A 21,575-nucleotide genomic window follows, 5' to 3' on the forward strand; every position below is an offset into this window, starting at 1 on the left:
TATAGTTTGTTAAAATAAAAATCTGAAATCTTATGTTCTCTGATAATTAGGTTTTGAAGTCTTTAACCTCTTGATCTCTTAGGATCAGAGTATATGTTATATATGCAATGGGAATTTAATACATTTTCAATTAAACATTATGTTTCTTCTTTCAGTATTTCATCCCCTCACCTATGAAGGAGGTGTAGACTTGAACAGGTACTGAAATGACTGAGGTTTTTTAAATGTCTCGACTGGCACAAAGAATGCAGTGTACTTACATGTTAATTTTTTAAATGTATTACTAAAGTTAAAGAACTTTAGTGAGTCATGTTTGCTGACTCATTCTGCATGATGTTTGTTAAATATCTACTCTGTATGGTGTGCTATACTATATACTGCAGCAGATCCAAATGTAATACAGCTGGGTCCCTGGGGCCTTCAGTGTGCTTAGAGCTTAATATGCAATAGGGGTGATAAGATACAAATAAATGGAATGCAAATTATAATAAATACAAAGTGCTATGATGTCGATTGACAAAGGAATCACTATCCTGTAGGAGATAATGGAGCTAACCTATCTTGCGGCCACTGTATATTATCTGAGTTGGATGTTTTTAAGAAACTTAAAACCTAACAGCTCCCAAATTTATGTTTCACCTAAAAGTATAGAGGATCCTGATGAGAAAGTAGCTATGCTGACCCAAATCTTGGAATTCGGGCAGACACCAAAACAACTCTTTGTGATACCTCATCCTCGAAGAATCACCCCAAAGACTAAAAGCTTGTCACAGCCCTCCAGTCAGAGTGCTTCCTTAGCAGATTCTCCAGGTAAATTTTATAGAGAACTCATGTACTTCCTTTTGGCTTCCTTTTATAGTCTATATTCTTAGAAATGAGGATTGGATAAAGAAATTACCTTTTGTGTTGCTTAGAGTAGATTTTTTTTGGCTCTTCCACTTTAATGTTGGTTTTATAAATCATGAACAGCTGTTGGTTTAAGTCAGGGACCATAGGAAATCCAAATACTGCTATTTTTGGTATTGTTCTTTTGCTTTGTGAATGTCGTTCCTTCTTTTTTCCCCTTAATTCCCTTGTCCAGCATACCTTGTTTTTAGTCCCAGTTCAGATTCCTCACTTCCCCATGTTTATTAGCCCCCACTTATGACATTTTTTGCTGCTAGGAACCCTTTCCCCCACCCCCAAGCAACCTAATCAGTCCTACCCAGAAATGAAATCAGCAACAATTCACATTCCATTCATTCTTGTAGGCCGAGAGACTGCACAAATAATTATTAAGTGCGCCCAGCACTGTCATAGGTATTATAGAAATAACCTTTTTACATTACTTCTTTCTCATTTCCTAGAATATTTTTCAGGCATTTTCAAGGTAGATAGGTTGCAAATATCACACTGTGCTCTTTCATAGATAAACAAATTTTTTTTAATATTTGATTCAGTAATATCCAGTGAATCTTGTTGCTCTTTGTGAGGCTACAAATCTTTAAAAATGCCAAGTTATAAAGGCCATAGGATTACTTAATGGTAATATTTATACTGTTGATGCTAAGTCATCTTCTCAGGAACCAGTCATGTGATCATACTACTTATAAAACTACTGATTATTTTAGAAAGTCAAGTGCCTCTGGCCCAACAGGAAAGCAAAAATAAAGGACTGCCAACTTAATATAACCGAGACCCAGAGGAGAAATGAATAAGTAAACAAAAGCAGCTAGTGTTCAAAAAACACTTAAAGACCTTTGATTTATAAAGTTATTTCCTAGGATCATAGGATTAGAACAAAAAGGGCCTAGAGTCATTGAATTCAGCTTCCTTACTTTAGAGATGAGTATATTGAGAAAGGTTAAGTGATTTTCCTAGAGTTGCATAGTTTCTTGGTGCCTAAGGTAGAATTTGAAAATCAGATCTAACTTCAAAATTCAGTGTATTATCCAATAAACTATGCTATCTCAAAATTCAGTAGGCATGGAGTGTGTGCAAAGAAATCCTATTGGCTAGGAAATTGATCCTTGAAATTTTCCTTATTTTAAATTTCAATTCAAATCATATTCTCAATTACCTACTGTGATGATGCTCCATATTAGGTATTGGAGAAGATAGAACATTTAGGAAAAATAATCTCTGTCCTCATGGATTACATATTGTGTTATATCATAGTTATTTGTGTAAGTGTCTTGGAAGGGTTGTACTATATGAATTTTGAGGAGTGGGAAAGGTCATTATGGAATGGAAGGAACAGGAAAGCTTTCATGGAAGAGGTGATAAACTTGAGTTCTTCTCTAAAGACTGGCTAGGAATTCAACTAATAAAGGGGGAGGGAAGGTTGTTTTTTATGGAGAGAATAGCATATACAAAGGCACTGAAGCAATGAGAGACTTATGAAATGGTGACTAGTGAAGTTTTGCTTGAATATATATATATATAGAGAGAGAGACAGAGACAGAGACAGAGACTATGTGAAAGCTGTATGAGATAAAATAGTCAGATTGGAGTTACCCTTGGATGCTGAGATAGCAGGGGAATCAGGAGTCACCAAAGGGCTTTAAGCAAAACATGACCAAACAAAGAATAGTCTGGCTTGGAGAATAGATTGGATAGATTGGAGGAGGAAGAGTCCTGGGAGGTGAGAGATGGCAGGGTAAATTGTAGGAGACTGTTGTAGTAGTTCAGGTATACTATGATGATGTTCTATACTAGGATGGTAACAGTGGGGCCAAAAGGGAAGGGATGGTTATGAGATACTGTGAACATATAATTGAGAAGGTTTTTTTTTAACTAATTGGATTGTGAGGACAGGGAAGAATCAAAGATAACATACATTTTTGGAATATGAAAAAATGAGCACCCTAACAGAAATAGAGATGTCAGAAAAGGACAAATAGGTATTGAGCAAAGTATATAATAAGGTCATTTCGGGACATGATGAGTTTATGATTAAATATCACATTGGTCCTCAGAGATGTCCTATAAGCAACTTCAAATATAAATTTTCCTCTTAGGAGAGAGAGGTCAGGCTACAGATAAAGATTTTAGAATCATCCATCTAAAGATTATAGTTGAATCTGTCTATAGGAAGGAATGAGATTGCTAGAGGAGAGATAAAAAGCAGCTGAGGGTGCAGAACTTTAGTGATCAGCCAACTAAAGAAGTTAGGAGGAAGACAAGCAGAAGTTAGAGGGGAAGGAAGAAAAACTAAAGGAGAAGGATAGCTAATAGTGCCAGATGTTTCAGACAGGTCTAGAAGAATGAATATCAGAGGAAAAAAGGTTAGTACATCTAAGGAACAACATTAAAAATCCAGTGATAAGCATTGAAAAAAATTCGTCTTCACAGGATATGTGCCTGAAATTGAGTGTAATGCAAAGATGCAATAAAGGCTTTTGCCCTTGCAAAAGTTAACTGAAAACTTCTGGCAGTTAAGCCTTAGAATCCTGTGAGAAAGTTCAGTTGGTTCCTGAGGCTTGAGGAGAGTGGAAGGACCAACTGGAGCTCTGCCTTTGGCTTTCAGCTTTGCTTTTGGCCTGTGCCTTGTCTCTGGACAATTTGAACTTAGCTAATTTTCTCTAGACCTCTCCCTGACCTTCTCCATACTATTCCCCAGTTACCTTTCCTGTTTTCCTGTGGGTTCTGGGAGGAAGGGAGGCTTTTGGGTTTTTAGTGAATAGACTTTGTGAGATTAGTTTCCCATTAGGCAAGTAGGACATCCTTGAATCAAACCTTCCCTTGCTTTATTGATTTAGTATACCCTCTATTTTAAAAGTAGCCAAATCTTCCCTGGCTGAGAGAGTAGGTTCTCTCTCAGTCTAACCCATTCCTGTGACCCTCCCCCATCTTGAGTTTCTCCCTAGCAGCTGTCAGAAACCCCAAACCCTTCTCTCCCTCTGACTAACCCTGAACATTAATAAACCTCTTTGTTACCTAATCAAACCCTCTGGTGAATCATTGTGTTGAAAATTAGGCAAGGGTTGAAGCGGAAGGAATTATTCTCTATTTCTTGAGGGAACTGGAGGCATCCATCTTGGGAGGAAGTAGTTGCCCAAAGCTTCCTCCAGAATCCCTTCAGTTTCACTGACAGGGAGGAGCCTTGTGGTTCCTCCTTTGAGGACTTGGGAAACTGACAAGAAAGCCCTCAAGTCAGATTTCAATCATTTCTGTCTGGCCCTATTCCTTTTGTCTAAAGAAGTACTTTTCCTGCCTGGAAGGGTTCAGCCTATTTCCCCCAGTATCCTCTGTCTCTAGCCTGAGTGTCTAGTCTATGCTAGCTGCCTCTCCTGAATACCTCACCTGTACCCTTACCATCCTAATACCGCCTTGTTCATTCCTCCCTAAACTTAGCTATCCCTTCCATTCCTTTCCTACCACCTCAATCACCTTCATTCCTTCCTTTAACCTAAAGATTCAGAAGATCAAACCACACTTTCTTGATAACAAGAAGTAGTCACATTGTTGCTAATATTTTCCTTGGATATTGTAATAAATCATTGTGTGATATATGTGCATTTAGAGCCATTAAGGACTTGGAAGGTAGAGGGGAGTAGTTTTTTTTCCTTTAGTTATAACTAATTTAGCAATGATTTTAGTCTCACCAGGTGAAGAGTCATTTGAAGACTTGACTGAAGAAAGCAGAACACTTGCCTGGAATAATATCACCAAATTGAAGCTATACGAGACCTATAAAATTCACAAAGAGTAAGAGTCTTAACTTGAACTTTGGCCACCTGGTAGATTTTGCAAAAGTTAAGATTTTGCAACCTATGTTATAACCTATTCGTGTGTTTATCTGAACTAGGAAAAGATATTATTCTATCTCCAAAGATGTGTGTAGTGATCTAGGCTAGAGGTCTTACAATGTGACCCTGAGTCTGGTTTTTGGATCACCATGTGGAAACATCCACCGCTTGATTCCTTTGTAGCATCTTAGGATTTTAAAACTTAGTTCAACCTCCTCATTTTATAATTGAACAAACTTAGACCCAGAGATATTAAGTGACTTCTTGCACAGGTAAATGAGTAAAAAAATTAATATCAGAACTTAGGGTTCTTAGGAAAGAAGCAGGACAGTATCAGGAGACTTGGTCCTACACTTTCACTACCTAGCTGGGTGACTTTGGGCAAGTCACTTAAACCCCAGGGGCCTCAGTTTTCTTACTTTTACAAAGCACAGTTTAAACCAGATTACCTTTCAGAACTATTCCAACTTTAATCTTCTGATATTTAGGTTTCCAAGTACTTTCCTATTGTGTGTGAGAGGGGGTGTGGAAAAGGGAATTAAATTGTGTTGTTATGTTTTAGATCCCACTCCTAGATGTCAAAGGCTTCCACCTTTACCCATTTATGGTAATTCTATATTATGATGAATTGTAGATGTAGGATTGGAAAGGATCTTAGAAATAATCAAATGCAACTCCCTCATTTTACAGATAAGGAAACTGAAATCCAGGAGTTAAATGATTTGCCCAAGGTCATACAGGTTACAGTAAGTGGCATGTCCAGGATTTTAACCCAGATGTCCTGGCTTAAAATCCTTTTCCACTTCACTATCCTTCTTCCCTATATACTCTTACCAGAAGTTTCTTCTCCACAAATAATTTTAAGCCTTAAAACAAGTTTTTCAGAAACTCCCTTAGTCCCTTTGGGCAGGTTTTGAAATTATTATTTTCACCTTTCAGGGGAGAAAGAATGTAGGAGAAGGAAGCTACAGTGTTTGACTTCTACTGAAGAGTGATTTTGTGGGTTGGCATATTTTATACTCTTGAGCCATATTATTCTGTTCATGAGTTTTATCAGGGATACTTTGAGATTCATTTTCTTTGGAAAGTTGGTGTGGTCAGGGGGAGAGGCATTTTAGGGAATGAGAAATTTCAGTTTTCGGATAGATTTCATCTGAACTCATTTATTGAATATGCTTGTAGCCAGTAGCTACAGAGCATGGATTTTACTAAGATTTTACAAAGTTTGGAAATGTATGAATAACCAGATATTCCATGACCAAAGACCATAAACCTGTGGCTCTCTTCCCTGTCTCAAATGGATGCCATTTATCTGAGTGCACAAATGTTTCCATTGCTATGGAGAAATGATTACAAGGACAAGTTCTGATGGCCATGGTTAAACAGTGTCATCTTAAGCCCAGCAGCTCGGTACTATTTTTTTCCAAACTATCCTTTTGCCCTTTTGGAGCTTCAAGGAGATGGTGACATAAATGTGATGAAACCCTTTAAAGAACACCCAGGAAAACAGACAATTGCACAAATATCTTTAACATCCCAGATCCCAGGGGAGCAAGACTGGTGGCAGATTCATCTGCTTATTCATAATATTTCATTTCATTTCAGTGGAGTAGGGGGAAATCTGCCACTTCCCACTTGAGGAAGATATTGTGTGAATTGTTGTTTTAATGAAGCCAGCTGTGGTGACTTGGAAGAGGAATGTTTCCTAGCCTTAAAATACTTTTAGAGCCAAAGGATGTAAGCTGATGTGGGGCAATTGAGTAACAATGAGTAAATTTGCCTAGGACAAAAGAATTAGGAATCCATAAGGGAGGCATAAGAAGGAAAGAGGGTCATGGGTCTTGAGGGATAGGCTAAATTGCTTACAAGTAGGATCGATAACTGATCTGTAACCTTGTTTTTAAAACAGGGCAGTTACTGGAATAGCAGTCTCTTATAATGGGTCTTCAGTCTTCACAACATCACAAGGTTTGTCTTACAATGTAAAAAGTGAGAGGTGAATCCCAACAATACAACTAAACCTAAAATTCAGTTTCCCTAACTTTGATTCCCCTTTACACCAGGAAGAAACCAGAAAGCAGAAATTCTCAGAGAACTGATGAGTCACAAAATTTTGAAGACTCAAAGGAAATTCTGACCAAAAAGAGAGGGGGGTATTGCCCAAGATATTGTTGTCTATCTATCATCATCATAATTTGTATCGTTATATCTTAACAAGATTAATGAAATACTCTGAAGTATCTAGTAGGTAGGAGCATTTTAAACAATGGGCAGTAAGGGGCGGCTAGGTATCTCAGTGGATAGAGAGCCAGACCTGGAGTTGGGAGGACCTGGATTCAAATCTCACCTCAGACACTTTCTAACTGTGTGACTCACTTGATTTGTTGGTATTTTATCTATTCCCATATTCGAAAGATTCCTGGAAAGTTCATTTTAAGAAATCTACTTTTAATTAAGCAGCCCATTAGCTCCCAATCTTGTTAAATGTTTTTTTCTGTCCCATTAGTCCAGAAACATACTTTTTTTTTTTACCAAACACTATCAAATAAGCCTATGCACTGCTATTAGATACTTTTTTTGTAGCATATTTTATCATTCATGATTCTTCATCTCTTTTACATGCACAAAAAATGCTTACTTCAGCTGTTCCAAAACAAATTCCCACAAAGGACAGACATGATTATAAAGCCAATCAAAAGAAGTTAACACTGATTCTTCATTGGACTCCTTTAGTTTCCCAAATTATACAAAGGCTTTCCTTATGAAAGAAGTAAGCAATGATCTTTTGCCAGAACATTCATTCATTTGTGATTTGCCATAACCCTAGTCTTTATGCCCAGAGTTAAATGCATCTCTAAATAGGGCCTTGTATTCTTAGCTGGGCTAGTCTGAAACAGTTGGTTTAAGATCCTTCATTAATCTTTTTATAGCCTGGTAAATCTTAACATTCCTAGCTCTAAGCTCTTAATCTTGAAGTTTTTAACTGAGTATTATTGTTTTTTATTTATTCATAAAATGTACAATATTTTAAAAACTTTTGTTTTTACTATTTCATCTTTTTTTTTAAGAATCCCTGTTAGTGATATGTTCATTCCTAATACAACCTGAACATTCTATTATTTTCATTGTTAAATGTGTTTGGATATGGGGAGGTAATAGCTGAGGGTTGGTCATGGGTCAGTCTGATAGCTTAGATTGAAGATTGAAACAAAAAATAAAATACTTGTCCATCTATCACTAAGCAAAAGAGGGTTTCTTTGATATCACAGGGCCAGGATAATTAGTGAGGACAGAGCTGTCTTATGCTAGTGTTGGTATACTGCTGAAATTCTGCTCAGAAGGCTCGGAGAATAGCACATCTCAGACATTTTCAGTGCCCTTAAAAACTAGCTTACCTTGGGTAGGATAGGACTTGAAGAAAAGCTGACCAAATCCACACAGCAGGGAATCCTGATAAATATTCTTTTCACCTTAGGGGAAAGCCCAAGAAAACAAATTACATATGAGGTTAATTCCTGCATTCAAATTTAACATTATCATTTCTATTATATAGTAGACATTTTTGATCCTATGAAAATTATCTTCCTGATACTTATAGAAAATAAATTATAGTTTAGTTTGCCCTCATCCCTCTCTGCCTCATTAAATTTCATTAAAAAAAAATAACATGGGGCCAGCTAGGTGGCTCAGTGGATTGTGAACCAGGCCTAGAGACAGGAGGTCCTAGGTTCAAATCTGGCCTCAGACACTTCCCAGCTGTGTGACCTTGGGCAAATCACTTAACCCCCCATTGCCTAGTCCTTACCACTCTTCTGCCTTGGAACCAATACACAGTATGGATTCTAAGGCGGAAGGGTGAGGGATTTTAAAAAAGAAATATAACATGGCATATTCCTGAAAAGGACCAAATGACCATGGTTTGAATTCTAAAAGTAAATCATGTTAAAGCATGGTTGGAGTGCTTCTTGGAATGGGATCTAGACCCACTGATGGAGAACAGTGAATTTACAGTTCATTTCCTTAACTCTTAGCCATCCCAAAGTGGTTGTAAATCATGGTAAGAATTTCTATTTCTTTTAATACTTTCGTGATCTGTAATTTCACTTATGAAGATACTTCTTCCACCAAGACAGGTTGCAACTACTTTTTTTAACTAATGACCTTTAAGAGTTGCCATGAATGAAAAATTACTCAGCTGTTAGCCAACTTTGGTGCTGAGCTTTTCTGAAAGTCAGTATACTTCTCTATAGACAGCAAGTATTTGGTCCATTGCCAAATCCATCTTTGAAGCCTGGTAGGCCCTTGTGCTCCATTAGAGTCACCTCAGGAACATAATGAGGCATCTGAGGTGGAACATAAATAGGTTGACTGTAACTTCACAGAAAGAATTCACTGTCAGTGTGTTTGCAATGTATTTCATATTTTTGTTTTCTAAGTTAGTGTCAGAGAACTTTCTACATTATGCAGAATATGTAATTGCTTTCCATAAATACCAGTATGATTATTTTCTTTACAGTTCCCTTTAAGTTGTAGCATACGGAACACAGTCCAGTAATTAAGACTAACATTTCTAACAACTTTCGTTGTTGCATGTTTTGACATTAAAATTTATGTGTAAATCTCACATACTATATGCGCCAAAAGGTCAGAGATGGTGGCATAGAAATAATGATTTAAATTGATTTGAGGAACATTTAAAAGTTTGCAATGAGCAAATAAATTAAAAGCTAGAGTAAAGGGCCTCTGAATTATTCTCTTTAAGAAAATTGGTGATACCTTTAATTAGGCTTCCTTTCCCATCATTATCAAACATAATTATAGGGTCTGTAAATATTAAGCTATTTTTCATTTTTTTTTATGTTTTAGATGGAATATTTTAACACAGTACAAGTTAAACCTGTTTTAAAAGTTCACTTTTTTCCTCTAAGCTCCCTTCTATTATTAGCTTTACTTTCAGATTTTTTATTAGATCATGTTGAAATGTGAGGAAAATTATACAATATCTTGATTTGGTTCTGTAAATACTTTTCTTGGCATAGAACAATAAATCTTAGAATTATAGAGTTGATGAGGACCTCACTTGCCAATTAGGCCACACTGCTTTTTCTAGTACAAGAAATTAATACAATATCTTTGATATATAATCACCCCGTCTGCTTGAACAAACATCTCAGTGGACAGAAATCATTACTTCTTTCAAGAGGCAGCCCATTCCATTATTATGTAACTTTAATTGATAGATAGTTCTCTAATATATTTCTTTTCTCAATAATTGCATTAGATTCTACTTTGAAGATGTTTTCTAAAGAATCTAGAACACTGCAAAGAAGTATATCATTTTCAAATATGGTGAGTTAATTTTAAGTCTGATTTTGAATTGGATTTTGATGGGTATCCATGTTAGCAATTAGCAGTTTCATAGTCTATAGTGGTTTGATGCTAGATTTCATTTCTCTTTCATTTGTCCCAACAGTGAATTATTATGTGTTGGGCTAAATTATTAAAGTAGTCCATTTTGAAGTTCTATCATGTTTTTTTTCCTTTCTAATGCTATTATATATTTAGATATAACCTAGAAGTGAATTAATGAATGTATGAATAAGAGCTAAGCACTTAACTGTGTGCCATGTACTGGGCTATATTTTGAAGTGTTTAAATGGGAGAAGCTGAAAAGTATCTATTCTTAAGGAACTCACATCCTAATTTGGGGGAGACAACACATGAAATGAAGTTCAGCTCTAGGGCATATGGCAAGACCAAGAATTGAGGAGTCATCACAGAGGGGTTAATAGGAAGACCCAGAGGTTACATGTGTAGTTAAAATGATAATACTAAGGGATTTGGGGGCATAGAGACAGGCAGTATGAGTCTCTTAGAAGGGAGTAACAGTACAGATGATAAAGCTGGGTAGCCCTCTCATCAGAAGAAAATGGAGTTACTGATTCCCATCTCATTCAGACTTCTAGCTAGGTTGGTTCTATGGAAATAATTTCTCTACTTCACTGGAGCTCTGGTGATTTGTACATCTATAACCCATCAGACTAAATGGCTTTTCCATAAAGTAGATTCTTATGTGCGAATGTCTTTAGAAGCTGATGTTATACTTAGATATCTATCTGTTATGCTTGAGCATGTTTTCATATTTTGCCTAGTGATAAGGGGACGGGTAGATATAAGGAAAGGGCAATAGAGAGTAATAGGATTAGCTAATAAAGATGGGTAATTTGGAAGCTAATTAAGGATTAACTAATCATTGCAAATGAAATAGAATACAGAATTTGGGTAGTCAATTTTTTTCAAAAAGAAAAAGAAACAAAGCCATATAATAATATTGTACTTCCATGTGTTAAAGCATTATGAATCATCTGTAAATCATTCAAGTTAAATCTTTGTTTTTTTAAAACATATTTCAGGCTTTATCATCTTGTTTAGTTTTACCAGGAGATAACACTGTCATAAGTTCTTCATGGGATAATAATGTGTGAGTATCATTACATTTTGCTTTTATATGTGATATTGCCAACTGCACTGAAGATATATTATGAGGGCTTAGAAAGATGCAGATTGAAATTGAGGAGACTTCACACCCTCCCCACACTCTACCCCATTTTAGAAAACCAATATTGGGTGACTTTTTAAAAATGTACAAATAGGATCTATTAAAACACCATGAAAAAATTCATATTAGGAAAAACTAAGCAATATACAAATTAAATCTAAATCCTATCAAGTGTAGAGTCTCTTACATTGAAGCTTAAGCCCCAAAGAAAAAGCCACTTTATCTTTATGTCTTAATTTCATATTTTAAAGTCATAGGGTCTATGAGATCAGGAATACATGATATATGACAAAGTGTTAACCACTTAGTAGATTCAAAATTGAACATTGCAATTGAACATTCTTGAGTATGTATTTAAAAGAGCAATAAAATCAGTTTCAAATGATATTTTAATAACTCATTATCTTTTTTCTTAAGCTATTTTTATTCCATAGCATTTGGAAGACGGCAAGATACATTAATGGGACATGATGATGCTGTTAGTAAAATCTCTTGGCATAACAATAGGCTTTATTCTGCGTCTTGGGACTCTACAGTGAAGGTTGGTATATACATATATATATATGTATATATACACATTTTTCTATATAATTTTTCTAAATTTTCTAAAATTTTTCTAAATATAAATTTTCCAAAAATGAAAACTTTAAAGTATTATGAATAACACATTATTATACAACTGATTGTCATCTTAATATTTATTAAAGTGTTTATTTGCTCTTGGCTTTTCACTAACTATTCAGTGATATTTCAACACAGCTAATATGATATTGTCTCCTTGGGTTTTTTGTAGTATGTAATCATAGGAAAGTTACCATGATATCTATATTTAATTATGACATCTAGCCTCAGCAGTAAGTTGTAGGGTGTGTATGCTTTTAGAGCTAGAAGGAGCTCCAAGATTGTCTGGTCCAGCTAGAGGTAGAAATGGTAATAGTGCCATTAGTAAATATTTCATAGTCTGCTTTCATCTTAGGTGTGGTCCTGTGTTCCTTTGGAGATGACAGGGACCAAAAGACATCATTTTGAACTGCTGGCTGAGTTGGAACATGATGTCAGTGTGAGTATGGACAAGAATAAAATTGAGGAGATAGCTTGTCCCATGCATACATGTGTGTGTATGCACACATATTTTTAAAAAAATTCTACTATTAATGCTGTTTCAGGTGACAGCCTTATAAAAATGCCCAGGAACCATGATTTCTTTGTCTCCCTTCTGCTTCCCATACTTGCATATTTCATTGCTTTCTATCATCTGTCCAACAGACCATAGAGGAGAAATTCAATATGTGGATTCTTGAGTCATTATTGAGCTTTTGGACAAATATTTTATCTGCCTATGATAGTTACCTGTAAAATGTTAAAGCTAGAAGAGACTACAGGAATCATTTCATCCAACACTCTTTTTTCAGATGAGGAATCTCAGTTGTTATTGTTCAGTCATTTCAGTCATGTCCAATTCTGTGACCCCATTTGGGGTTTTCTGGGCAAAGATACAGGAATAGTTTTCCAGTTTCTTTTCTAGCTCATTTTACAGATAAGGAAATTGAGGCAAATAGGGTTAAGTGACATTCCCAGAGTCACATAGCAAATAAGTATGTGTCTGTGTCTGTCTGTCTTCTCTGTGTCTATATGTTTGTGTCTGTGGGGGAAGGAGATTGTATATAGGAGAGAAGTAAGAGGGAACCAGGACTTGAACTCAGGCCTCCTAGCTTCTAAGCTGGTATTCTTTTTGCCATGTTTTATTGCCTCCTATATGTAATTTGATCTCTATTTTCATCCCTGTTTTTATATGTATGTCAACAAATGTATGCTGCAGCTTTTAAATGGTTAACATTGTTCAAAGGTTATAAACTTGATTACTAATCATTTGCCTGTTCTGTCAAGTGGTTGGTGTTTTGCATAACCCATTTCTATTACTCTAAATCAGTGATTCCCAAAGTGGGCGCTACCGCCCCCCCGTGGGTGATGGAGCGATCCAGGAGGGCAGTGATGGCCATAGATGCATTTATCTTTCCTATTAATTGCTATTAAAATTTAAAAAAAATTAATTTCCAGGGGGCTAAGTAATATTTTTTCTGGAAAGGGGGGTGGTAGGCCAAAAAAGTTTGGGAACCACTGCTCTAAATCATATTTCAAACAATTTGTCAGCTGCCTATGTTGTTTTTACTCACAGATTTATTTTGTTTTCAAGAAAATATCACTCCAGGGGGCAGCTGGGTAGCTCAGTGGATTGAGAACCAGGCCTAGAGATGGGAGGTCCTAGGTTCAAATATGGCCTCAGACACTTCCCAGCTGTGTGACTCTGGGCAAGTCACTTGACCCCCATTGCCTACCCTTACCACTTTCTACCTTGGAACCAATACACAGTATTGATTCCAAGACAGAAGATAAGGGTTTTAAATTTTGAAAAAAGAAAAAAAAAAGAAAATATCACTCCAGCAACACTTCATTTCTGGCAGCCTAGAAAAAGTTTAATCTCTTAAGAAATAGGAATAATCATTTCCTCCTAGAAGTGTACAGTCTTAGGAAATATCTGTCCTAGCCACACCAAAGGAAAGAAAATGTGGACATAGCACAAAGTTGAATGAATAACATTAGAACTAAATGTGAGAACCAGCTCCATAGTGACATGTCGCTGTGCCTGTTCACTTCTGTCCAGGATGCTCATCAGTGTACTTCCTTTCCTAGGTAGATACAATCAGTTTAAATGCTGCCAGCACGCTCCTCGTGTCGGGTACTAAAGAAGGCAGCGTTAATATTTGGGACCTTTCTACTGCCACTATGTTACATCAGATAGCGTGTCACTCAGGAACTGTGTACAGTGCTGCTTTTAGTCCTGGTACGTATCCTTTCCTTCTTTGGATGCCAGCGTGCAGATCAGACACCCCTTTCCCCCATCTCCTGCCCCCGCCGCATCACACACCCACTTACTTTGGTACCACAATAGGGTTAGATATTATTCCACATGGGAGACAGATGTGGCCTATGTTATGCCTTCACTTTTCACATTGCAAGAATACTTTGTAAGATATGTACAAACAGCCTGTCACCTTGGCCCTTTTTGCAGTCCTTCTTCAGCTACCTGGGGACTTACCTTAACAAATAGAATAGGAAGTTTGATCAATTCAGTTTTTTGTTCCTTAATCCTGAGCACTGTTTTTTTACATAACTATGTTTTGATTCCTGTCCTTCATGCCAAGCCAAGGGAAAATTCTCCCCATAAATATTTGTTGAGTGGCTTCAGTGTACTCAGCAGAGTACTGGACACTGGTGAATCTATCTAGATGAGGTTAATAATAATAGCTGACATTTATATAGTTGTTAAAGTTTACACAGAGATTTACCTACATTATCTTAGCCAATCCTTACAACCACCCTCTCACTATATTCTTATATACCCATTTTATAATGGAGAAAACAGGGGCTCCAAAGGGTCAAGTGACTCATCTAGGGTCACACAGCTAGTATGCATCTGAAAGGGGATGTGTGACTCTTGAGGAGCTTAAAGTCTCATTTGGAAGAGAGGACCACTCCATCGGCAGTAACTCACGCACATCCAAGGCAGTTCATAGCGTGTAGCCACACAGATGCCATCTCCATAGAGGAGAAGACTGTGGTCAGGGAAGGTGTTACTGAGGCAGTGGGACGGCTGGAGGGAAAATGGTTCCAGGTCAGTGGAGGGCAGCTTCTCTCTCAGGGACCCTGGCATAGGCCCCCCCAGCCATGGCCCACACTGCCACTCTGCCTGCCAGGCAGCTCTTTGTCCCAGAGGCTCCTCGGCCTTGACCTCTGCCCCACAAACCTCTTTTACCCAAAACGAAGCCCTCTTCCTCCTGGAGCTCTGCCATTCCCCTGCCAGCTGGGCTTTCATTTTCCCTACTCTTCACCCAGCCCAGTCTTGTTGGCACTGCATCTCTCATGTCCTTTTCCTTTGTCCACTTACACAATCATCACCCGCCCTCACCATGCCGCTTCTCAACTCACACATCTCCCACCTCCTTGCTCAAGTTTCTTGCTTCTTCAACCCATCTTTTTTAAAACTCTCACCTCCTGTCTTACCAATACATAGTATGGATTCTAAGGCAGAAGAGCAGTAAGGGATGGGCAATGGGGGTTAGGTGACTTGTCCAGGGTCATGCAGTGAGGAAGGATCTGAAACTAAATGTGAACCCAGGAGCTTCCTTGCCCAGGCCTGGCTCTCAATCCACTGAGCCACCCAGCTGCTCCCTCCAATCTTTTCTAAGCAGCTACCAAAATGATATTTCTAAATCACAGCGATCATGCCATTCCCCTGCTTGTTATGGCTCCACATTACCTTGGGGATCATATAAGGACCCCTCCATTTGGCATTTAAAGCCCTTCCCAATATGGCTTCCTCCTGCCGTGCCGAATTCCAGGCTCTCTAGAGATACTTTACAGCACCTATTCTTGGGCCCAGACAGTCTTGTTTCTCACAGTGTTTCCTGTCTCCCTGCCTTTTCACAAACTGTGCCCTTACTAGACTGCTGCCTCTCACCTGTGTGCCTTCTTGTTTCTCTGGAGGGCTTAGCAGGAAGATCACTTCCTCCACAAGCCCTTTCCTATTCCTTTCCTAATGCTAGTCTGCCCACCTCTGGCACCTGCCTTCCCTTGCTCCCCTGTGTTTATTCTTTATATGCATCGAGAGAGGCATGGAATGTAACGTTGGCGAGGCCAAGGACTGTGCCAAATTTGTCTTTACGTTCTCAGAAACTAACCCAGTCTTTGCCTTGTCGTGGGTACTTCAGAAACACTTAGGAATTTGGTTGGTTGACTGCAGAATAAACGAGGAGGAGGCTGTAAGCTGGCATCGATTAGAGGTCCCCCCCCCCCTAAAGAGGAGACTGGTATGATCAAGTGAGGAGCTAGGGCATGACTTCCAAAAGTTAGGCAAAAGAATTTAGATGAGATGTGGAGGGAAAGGGCACCCATGGAAGGGTTGGTGCAGAGGGACTGGCATAAGAGATTTGTTGTCAAGAGTTGAATAAGAAAGCGTCATGCAGGCTACCTAGAAGTAGGAGAAACTAGTGGCAGCCAGTGGACTGTTGCTAAAACAGGGAATGTTTTAAAGATCTCAAAGGCCTTGATGTTTAACTGAATGGAGCAGATGAAAGAGAAGGAATCAATTTCAAGGGAATGATAATACCATTGCCCAGAACAGAGGAATGGGAGGGGGTCCCCACTTTGGGGGGACGTGAGTTCCTTCTCAGACATACTGAGTTGTTATACCATCCTCTCAGAGTGGAAATGCCATAAGCAATTGGAGCAGTGAAACTGGAATTAGGGCTAGAAGACAGGCCTGAAGATAAGGAATTAATAGTCATTAATGTATAAACAGGAGCTGAAGCTAGGAGATGAGATTATGAAGCTATGAGATGAGGGAGAAAGAGAACAGAAGATAAAAGGCTAAGTCTTCATGCTTATATTTAGAATTTGCGAAGAAGAAAGGCTATATGGGAACCTAAAAAATGACTGGGAGGAGGCGAATCCTCCAAGGAAGAGTGCATGCCCAAGGGGCAGGCAGGAGAGCAGGCTGGGTGGGTTATCAAGTGTAACCCAGAGAGTGCACCCACAAGGGTGAGGAGAGAAAAGGCAGCTGGATTGGACCGTAAAGTCTTTATAATCACTTAAAGTGGATTTAAAAAAACATCCTCTAACCATGTTGCTGATTAAAAATGTCTCTGTAGATAGCCGCCACGTCCTCAGCACTGGAGAAGATGGTTGTCTTAAAGTAATTGATGTTCAGACGGGAATGCTTATCTCTTCTATGACTTCGGAGCACCCACAGAGGTATGGCTCCCTGGCAGCCTGCTCATGAAGCTGCATCTCATTTCTGCATTTACTCTTCTATATTTCAAAATGAATTGTTTTCAAATTACTTTTCCAGGTGCTTTCTTTGGGATGGAAATTGTGTATTGGCTGGAAGTCAGTCTGGTGAATTACTAGTTTGGGACCTAATTGAAGCAAGAGTTAGCGAAAGAATCCAGGGCCATACAGGTATGTTCCATCGCAAGTCTTCTGTGTGTTTGTCCTCTAGAGATACTCGGGTCTCACCTCCTCTCAAGAACAGAAAGGTGTATTCTTGACAGGTGTGAAAAGCCCGCTTTGTTTTTATGATCATTTGAAGTGGCATGTTACCAATGTCCCCACTGAACTAACTACTGTGTTAAAAGTAACTCTGTTTAACCTGCGCGTCCTCCACCTATGGCAGCTGTTCTTCTTGGGTTCCCAGAACTAAACCTGTGGATCTGGACCGATAACATCTGTCCTTTGAACTCACAAGCCCCCACTAGTGTGTTTCTCAGGAGCAGTCATCCAGCCAGTGACACAGATAGTTCTTAGCAGAGCCCTTTACTATTTGATCTAGTCAGAGAGGGGCTATGAAACATGTTTCCTGCCCATTTACCTCGGGGCTCTCTCCCAGATAAATGCTTAAAGAATAGGCTCAAATGCATGTAAGAGGGGAGAGAGACAGCAAGAGGTTGCTCACAGCTGATCCTGCAGGCCCTATCCTGGGGCTCCCTTTGAGGCAGTTTACTTGGCTGGGTTCCCAGTCTGGACCTCTTCCAGGGCCTGCTCTCTTCTCTACTCGATGGGAGACTTGTTCCTGAGTCCCTCGTCCCCCCCCAGGAGACCTCTCTTGTGTCCTGTGTCTCTCTGGAGTACATTTCTGTGTTCTCCCCTGGACGCAGTGTCTGCAGCCTTTAGAACTCCTGTAGAGAGTTCCCTTCCGAGTCTATTTCTTCCTCTACTTGTGGTTCTTGAGTCCTGGAACTCCCCAGCCGGCTCTTAGGTAAGACCCCTGGGGGCAGGCCTAGCTACTTCTGGCCATGTTGTTCCCCTTATATATAACTCTCTTTAGAGTTAGTTTAACACCTTGTATTTTTATCTCAGGGGAAGGGATGGGGGTTAGTGATAAAACAACAGAGTGACACACTGGATTGTTGGGCCTGGACTGAGAAAGACCCAGCTACAGAGCTGGCCTCTAGCACTGTAAATACCTGGGTCGGGCCAGGCAAGTCACTTCCCCTCCCTCTGCTTCTCTAAAATGGAGGTAATAATTGCACCTGCTTCCTGGGGTGATGAAGATATTTATAAATCACTTTAAAAACCTGAAAGCACTCTAAAATTGTATGTAGAATAATTATTATTATTCTGGAGCAACTAAAAAAGAGAATAAAAAGGAGCCGACCTCTAATCAGCCCATCCCCACCAGAATTAAACACAAGGTCATAACAAAGTATAAGCTAGCTGCAAAAATTGGATTATGATGTACGAACACTTTTTTTCTGACAGAATTAAAGGGAAGAACCTGCTTGGATGAGTCAAAACTGGACAGTTTTGCACAGCTTTCATTACTTCAGCCCCAGGGACAGCAGTTGGGTTCTGCTTTATAAAGGGGAAGGGTGAGAGAGAAAGGGATCCCCGCTCCTTCTCCCATTTGGCCCAGAAGAGATGTCTGGATGTTTTAAGAGTACATTTATGCTTTATGTGTGGTCAGTGTCCGATTCTATAAAGATCCCTTATATTTAAGTAGCTTAAAGAAAATGAAAGAAATCTAACAATCAGACTCTTGGTAAAAGTTGCAACAGAGACTTCCTAAACACTTTTTAAAAATATTCTTTATAACTCAGTGATTATAGAAGGAAAATTATAGGAGAGTGGAAAAAAAAAAAACAAAACTCATTTTCTGTTCCCTACTAAACTTCCAGAATGTGTATGGGGACCTGACTACTAGCTGTATTCCTACAATATTCATTGGAGAGAAACATGAGGTAGATATCAGAAGATGTAGGTGCCCAAGCAACTTTTAGGCCCATTTGGGGACGGATGGGGTTGTCGAACTTGTAGTAACTCCCAGATAAGGAAACTCCTAGTAGGGAAGGGCAGTACTGACAGTTTGAGAGTTGCCCTGGGCAGCTGAAGTTAAGGGACTTGCCTAGAGCCTCTGAATTAGTGCCTGTTGTAGGCTGATATATATTGGCCCATAGTTGTCACACTGTTTTTGTTTATTTTACTATGGTATAGGGGTAGAAAAAAAAAAAAACTTAAAAAATTGAAAACTTTTAAAGTTTGAATAGAAGATGTTCAGTTTTTTAAATCTGTAAAAGGAATGTACCTAGTGGATGAGGCTGTGTGAAGCATGTTAAATAAGGGATGAGCTCTATGAACTATGCTCGACTTGATCACCTTTTCTCTGGAATCTCAGGAATTAACTATTTCCATATGAAGAAAAGACAAAATATCTTCCTCTTTTCCTAGGTGCTGTGACAAGCATATGGATGAATGAGCAGTGCAGCAGCATCATCACAGGAGGGGAAGACAGACAAATTATGTTTTGGAAGCTCCAGTATTAAAAGTGCCTTTTCCTCATTTGAATTTCAAACCGAACTCTCTTCAGAGCTAATGTATTTTTAAACCAAACTTTTTAAATGGACTGGCGAATGTGCAATGATAGCAATTAGAAGTTTGACCAAATAGAAAGTTCATGTGGTTTTAAAATAACTTTCTAAATCATGGTGACTTCATTAAAAGCCATTAATTACCATCTTTTAAGGTGGATAAAGGCCACAATTTAATTTACATATGGTATTGTTGGAGAGAAAAAGTTACAATCTTTATTTATAGGGAAGAATGATAATCTACTTGGTGGTCAGAAGGCCCAGCGCTATTATCAACCTTGAAAGCTGGCAAGGACAGTAGCTGTAAGATAAAATGGTTTAGGGAACTGAGCCCAGGAAACATTACACAGTTTAGAGTTTTCTATGAAATACGTTTCTTCTTCTCTGCTAGATGTCTGAGTCCCATTATCCTACCGGCATTGCTACTTTTGTTTTAAAGGAGTGGCTATTCATGTAAGTAACCTGCTATACCCAGACTCTTGAGGAAGAACCTAGAGACATAAGCATAATATTAATTAAAAAAAAAAAAAAGCAAGTTTATTTACTATTTATAGGAATGGTTTGTATTTCATCATGCCTGTCATCTCAGCCTAAATGCCTGTCTTATCTTTTCTATGACATTAAAGTTATTTTTCTGTAAAGACTTTTTTGTTTGCAGTCATTTAGCAAACAAATTTAAACTTGATGCAGTCTTTTGTATGAAGTCTGAGTCATTTGTAAACACAAAAGGTTGTATTTTTATTCCAGCACTACCGCTGCATAAAACACTGTAGGAACTGCCTTTGAGGTCTGTACTTCTTGCTCTTTTAAAAATATTCTTAGTGGTAGTAAACTGTCCTTTGAGGAGGAATATAATTTTCTGGAGGAGCAGTTTGGTGGTTGGTGCAGTGGAAGAGATTGCCAGGCCTGGAGCTATGAAGACTCATCTTCCTGAGTTCAAATCTGGCTTCAGGCAATTACTAGCTGTATGACTGAGCAAATCACTTAGCTCTCTTTGCCTCAGTTTTCTTTTCTGTAAAATGAGCTGGAGAAGGAAATGGCAAACCACTGCAGTATCTTTGCCAAGAAAATTCCAAATGGGATCACTAGTCAAGACACAATTGAAGTGACTGAACATGAACAAGAAGGAAATAAATTTCTGGAACAGCCAAAATTCATTCATTGTCATAACTGAAAGTACGGTAGGTAGGAAATGAAACTATATTGTGCCATTTTTGGTCAGAAACCATTGGTGGATGTTGAATGGTTTTCTTGTGTGGCATGCAAAGAGGCAATGAATTTAGTGGTTGTAGGTAATATCATTTAGACAGATGACCTCGAAGGTCCCCTCCCACTTTACATCAGTACGCCTGACATTTAGCACTCTGTTGAAGGACGACTCTCTTGGGCAGGTAAGTATACTAGTTGTACAGGCTATGGTGCTCCCTGATTGCCCACTTTGAGCCATTGTCCTTTATCTTTCCCATCCAGGAAAGGTGTAGGAGGGGCAGGTAGCACATGCTTATCCACAGCATTTCCTGTCCAGGACCACTTGAAAGTATATGGTTAAGTTGGAGAGCAAAATACCCTAGTAAACTTCAATAAACAACATTTTAACGTCCAGATGCCCACACCTAAGTCACTGGCCTTGCTTTGCCTCCCTCAGTTTCCTCGACAACAAAATGAACCATTAAGCTCATTTTTTGCTCTAATATTGTAGTTGAGGAAATGCTGCCACAGGAGTACAAATGATAGGAACCTTGGAGAATGGAAGAAATCACCACACTCCCATCATGGAAATGAGAAGCTAAAGAAAGTCAGACACAGCGTGTCTTAGATCTGGGAAAAATAAGACTTCCAAAGGTTCAGAGAAAAAGTAGTCTT

General features: G+C 38.7%; 1 protein-coding gene across 1 annotated transcript in view; it reads left to right on the forward strand.

The window, feature by feature from the left end:
- Positions 1-20,353, forward strand: part of NSMAF (neutral sphingomyelinase activation associated factor) — a 90,689-nt gene extending 70,336 nt beyond the window's left edge. Inside the window, exons 20-31 of the mRNA XM_044666196.1 lie at positions 156-198; positions 647-810; positions 4,590-4,689; positions 6,640-6,698; positions 10,012-10,079; positions 11,144-11,211; positions 11,707-11,830; positions 12,266-12,349; positions 13,981-14,131; positions 16,998-17,100; positions 17,198-17,307; positions 19,573-20,353. Coding sequence (XP_044522131.1) covers positions 156-198; positions 647-810; positions 4,590-4,689; positions 6,640-6,698; positions 10,012-10,079; positions 11,144-11,211; positions 11,707-11,830; positions 12,266-12,349; positions 13,981-14,131; positions 16,998-17,100; positions 17,198-17,307; positions 19,573-19,667 — 1,169 coding nt within the window. The 3' untranslated portion in view covers positions 19,668-20,353. The remainder of the gene's footprint in view (positions 1-155; positions 199-646; positions 811-4,589; positions 4,690-6,639; positions 6,699-10,011; positions 10,080-11,143; positions 11,212-11,706; positions 11,831-12,265; positions 12,350-13,980; positions 14,132-16,997; positions 17,101-17,197; positions 17,308-19,572) is intronic.
- The last annotated feature ends 1,222 nt before the right edge of the window (positions 20,354-21,575 follow it).

This window comes from Gracilinanus agilis, chromosome 1, assembly GCF_016433145.1.
Source record: "Gracilinanus agilis isolate LMUSP501 chromosome 1, AgileGrace, whole genome shotgun sequence".
NCBI lineage: Eukaryota > Metazoa > Chordata > Mammalia > Didelphimorphia > Didelphidae > Gracilinanus > Gracilinanus agilis.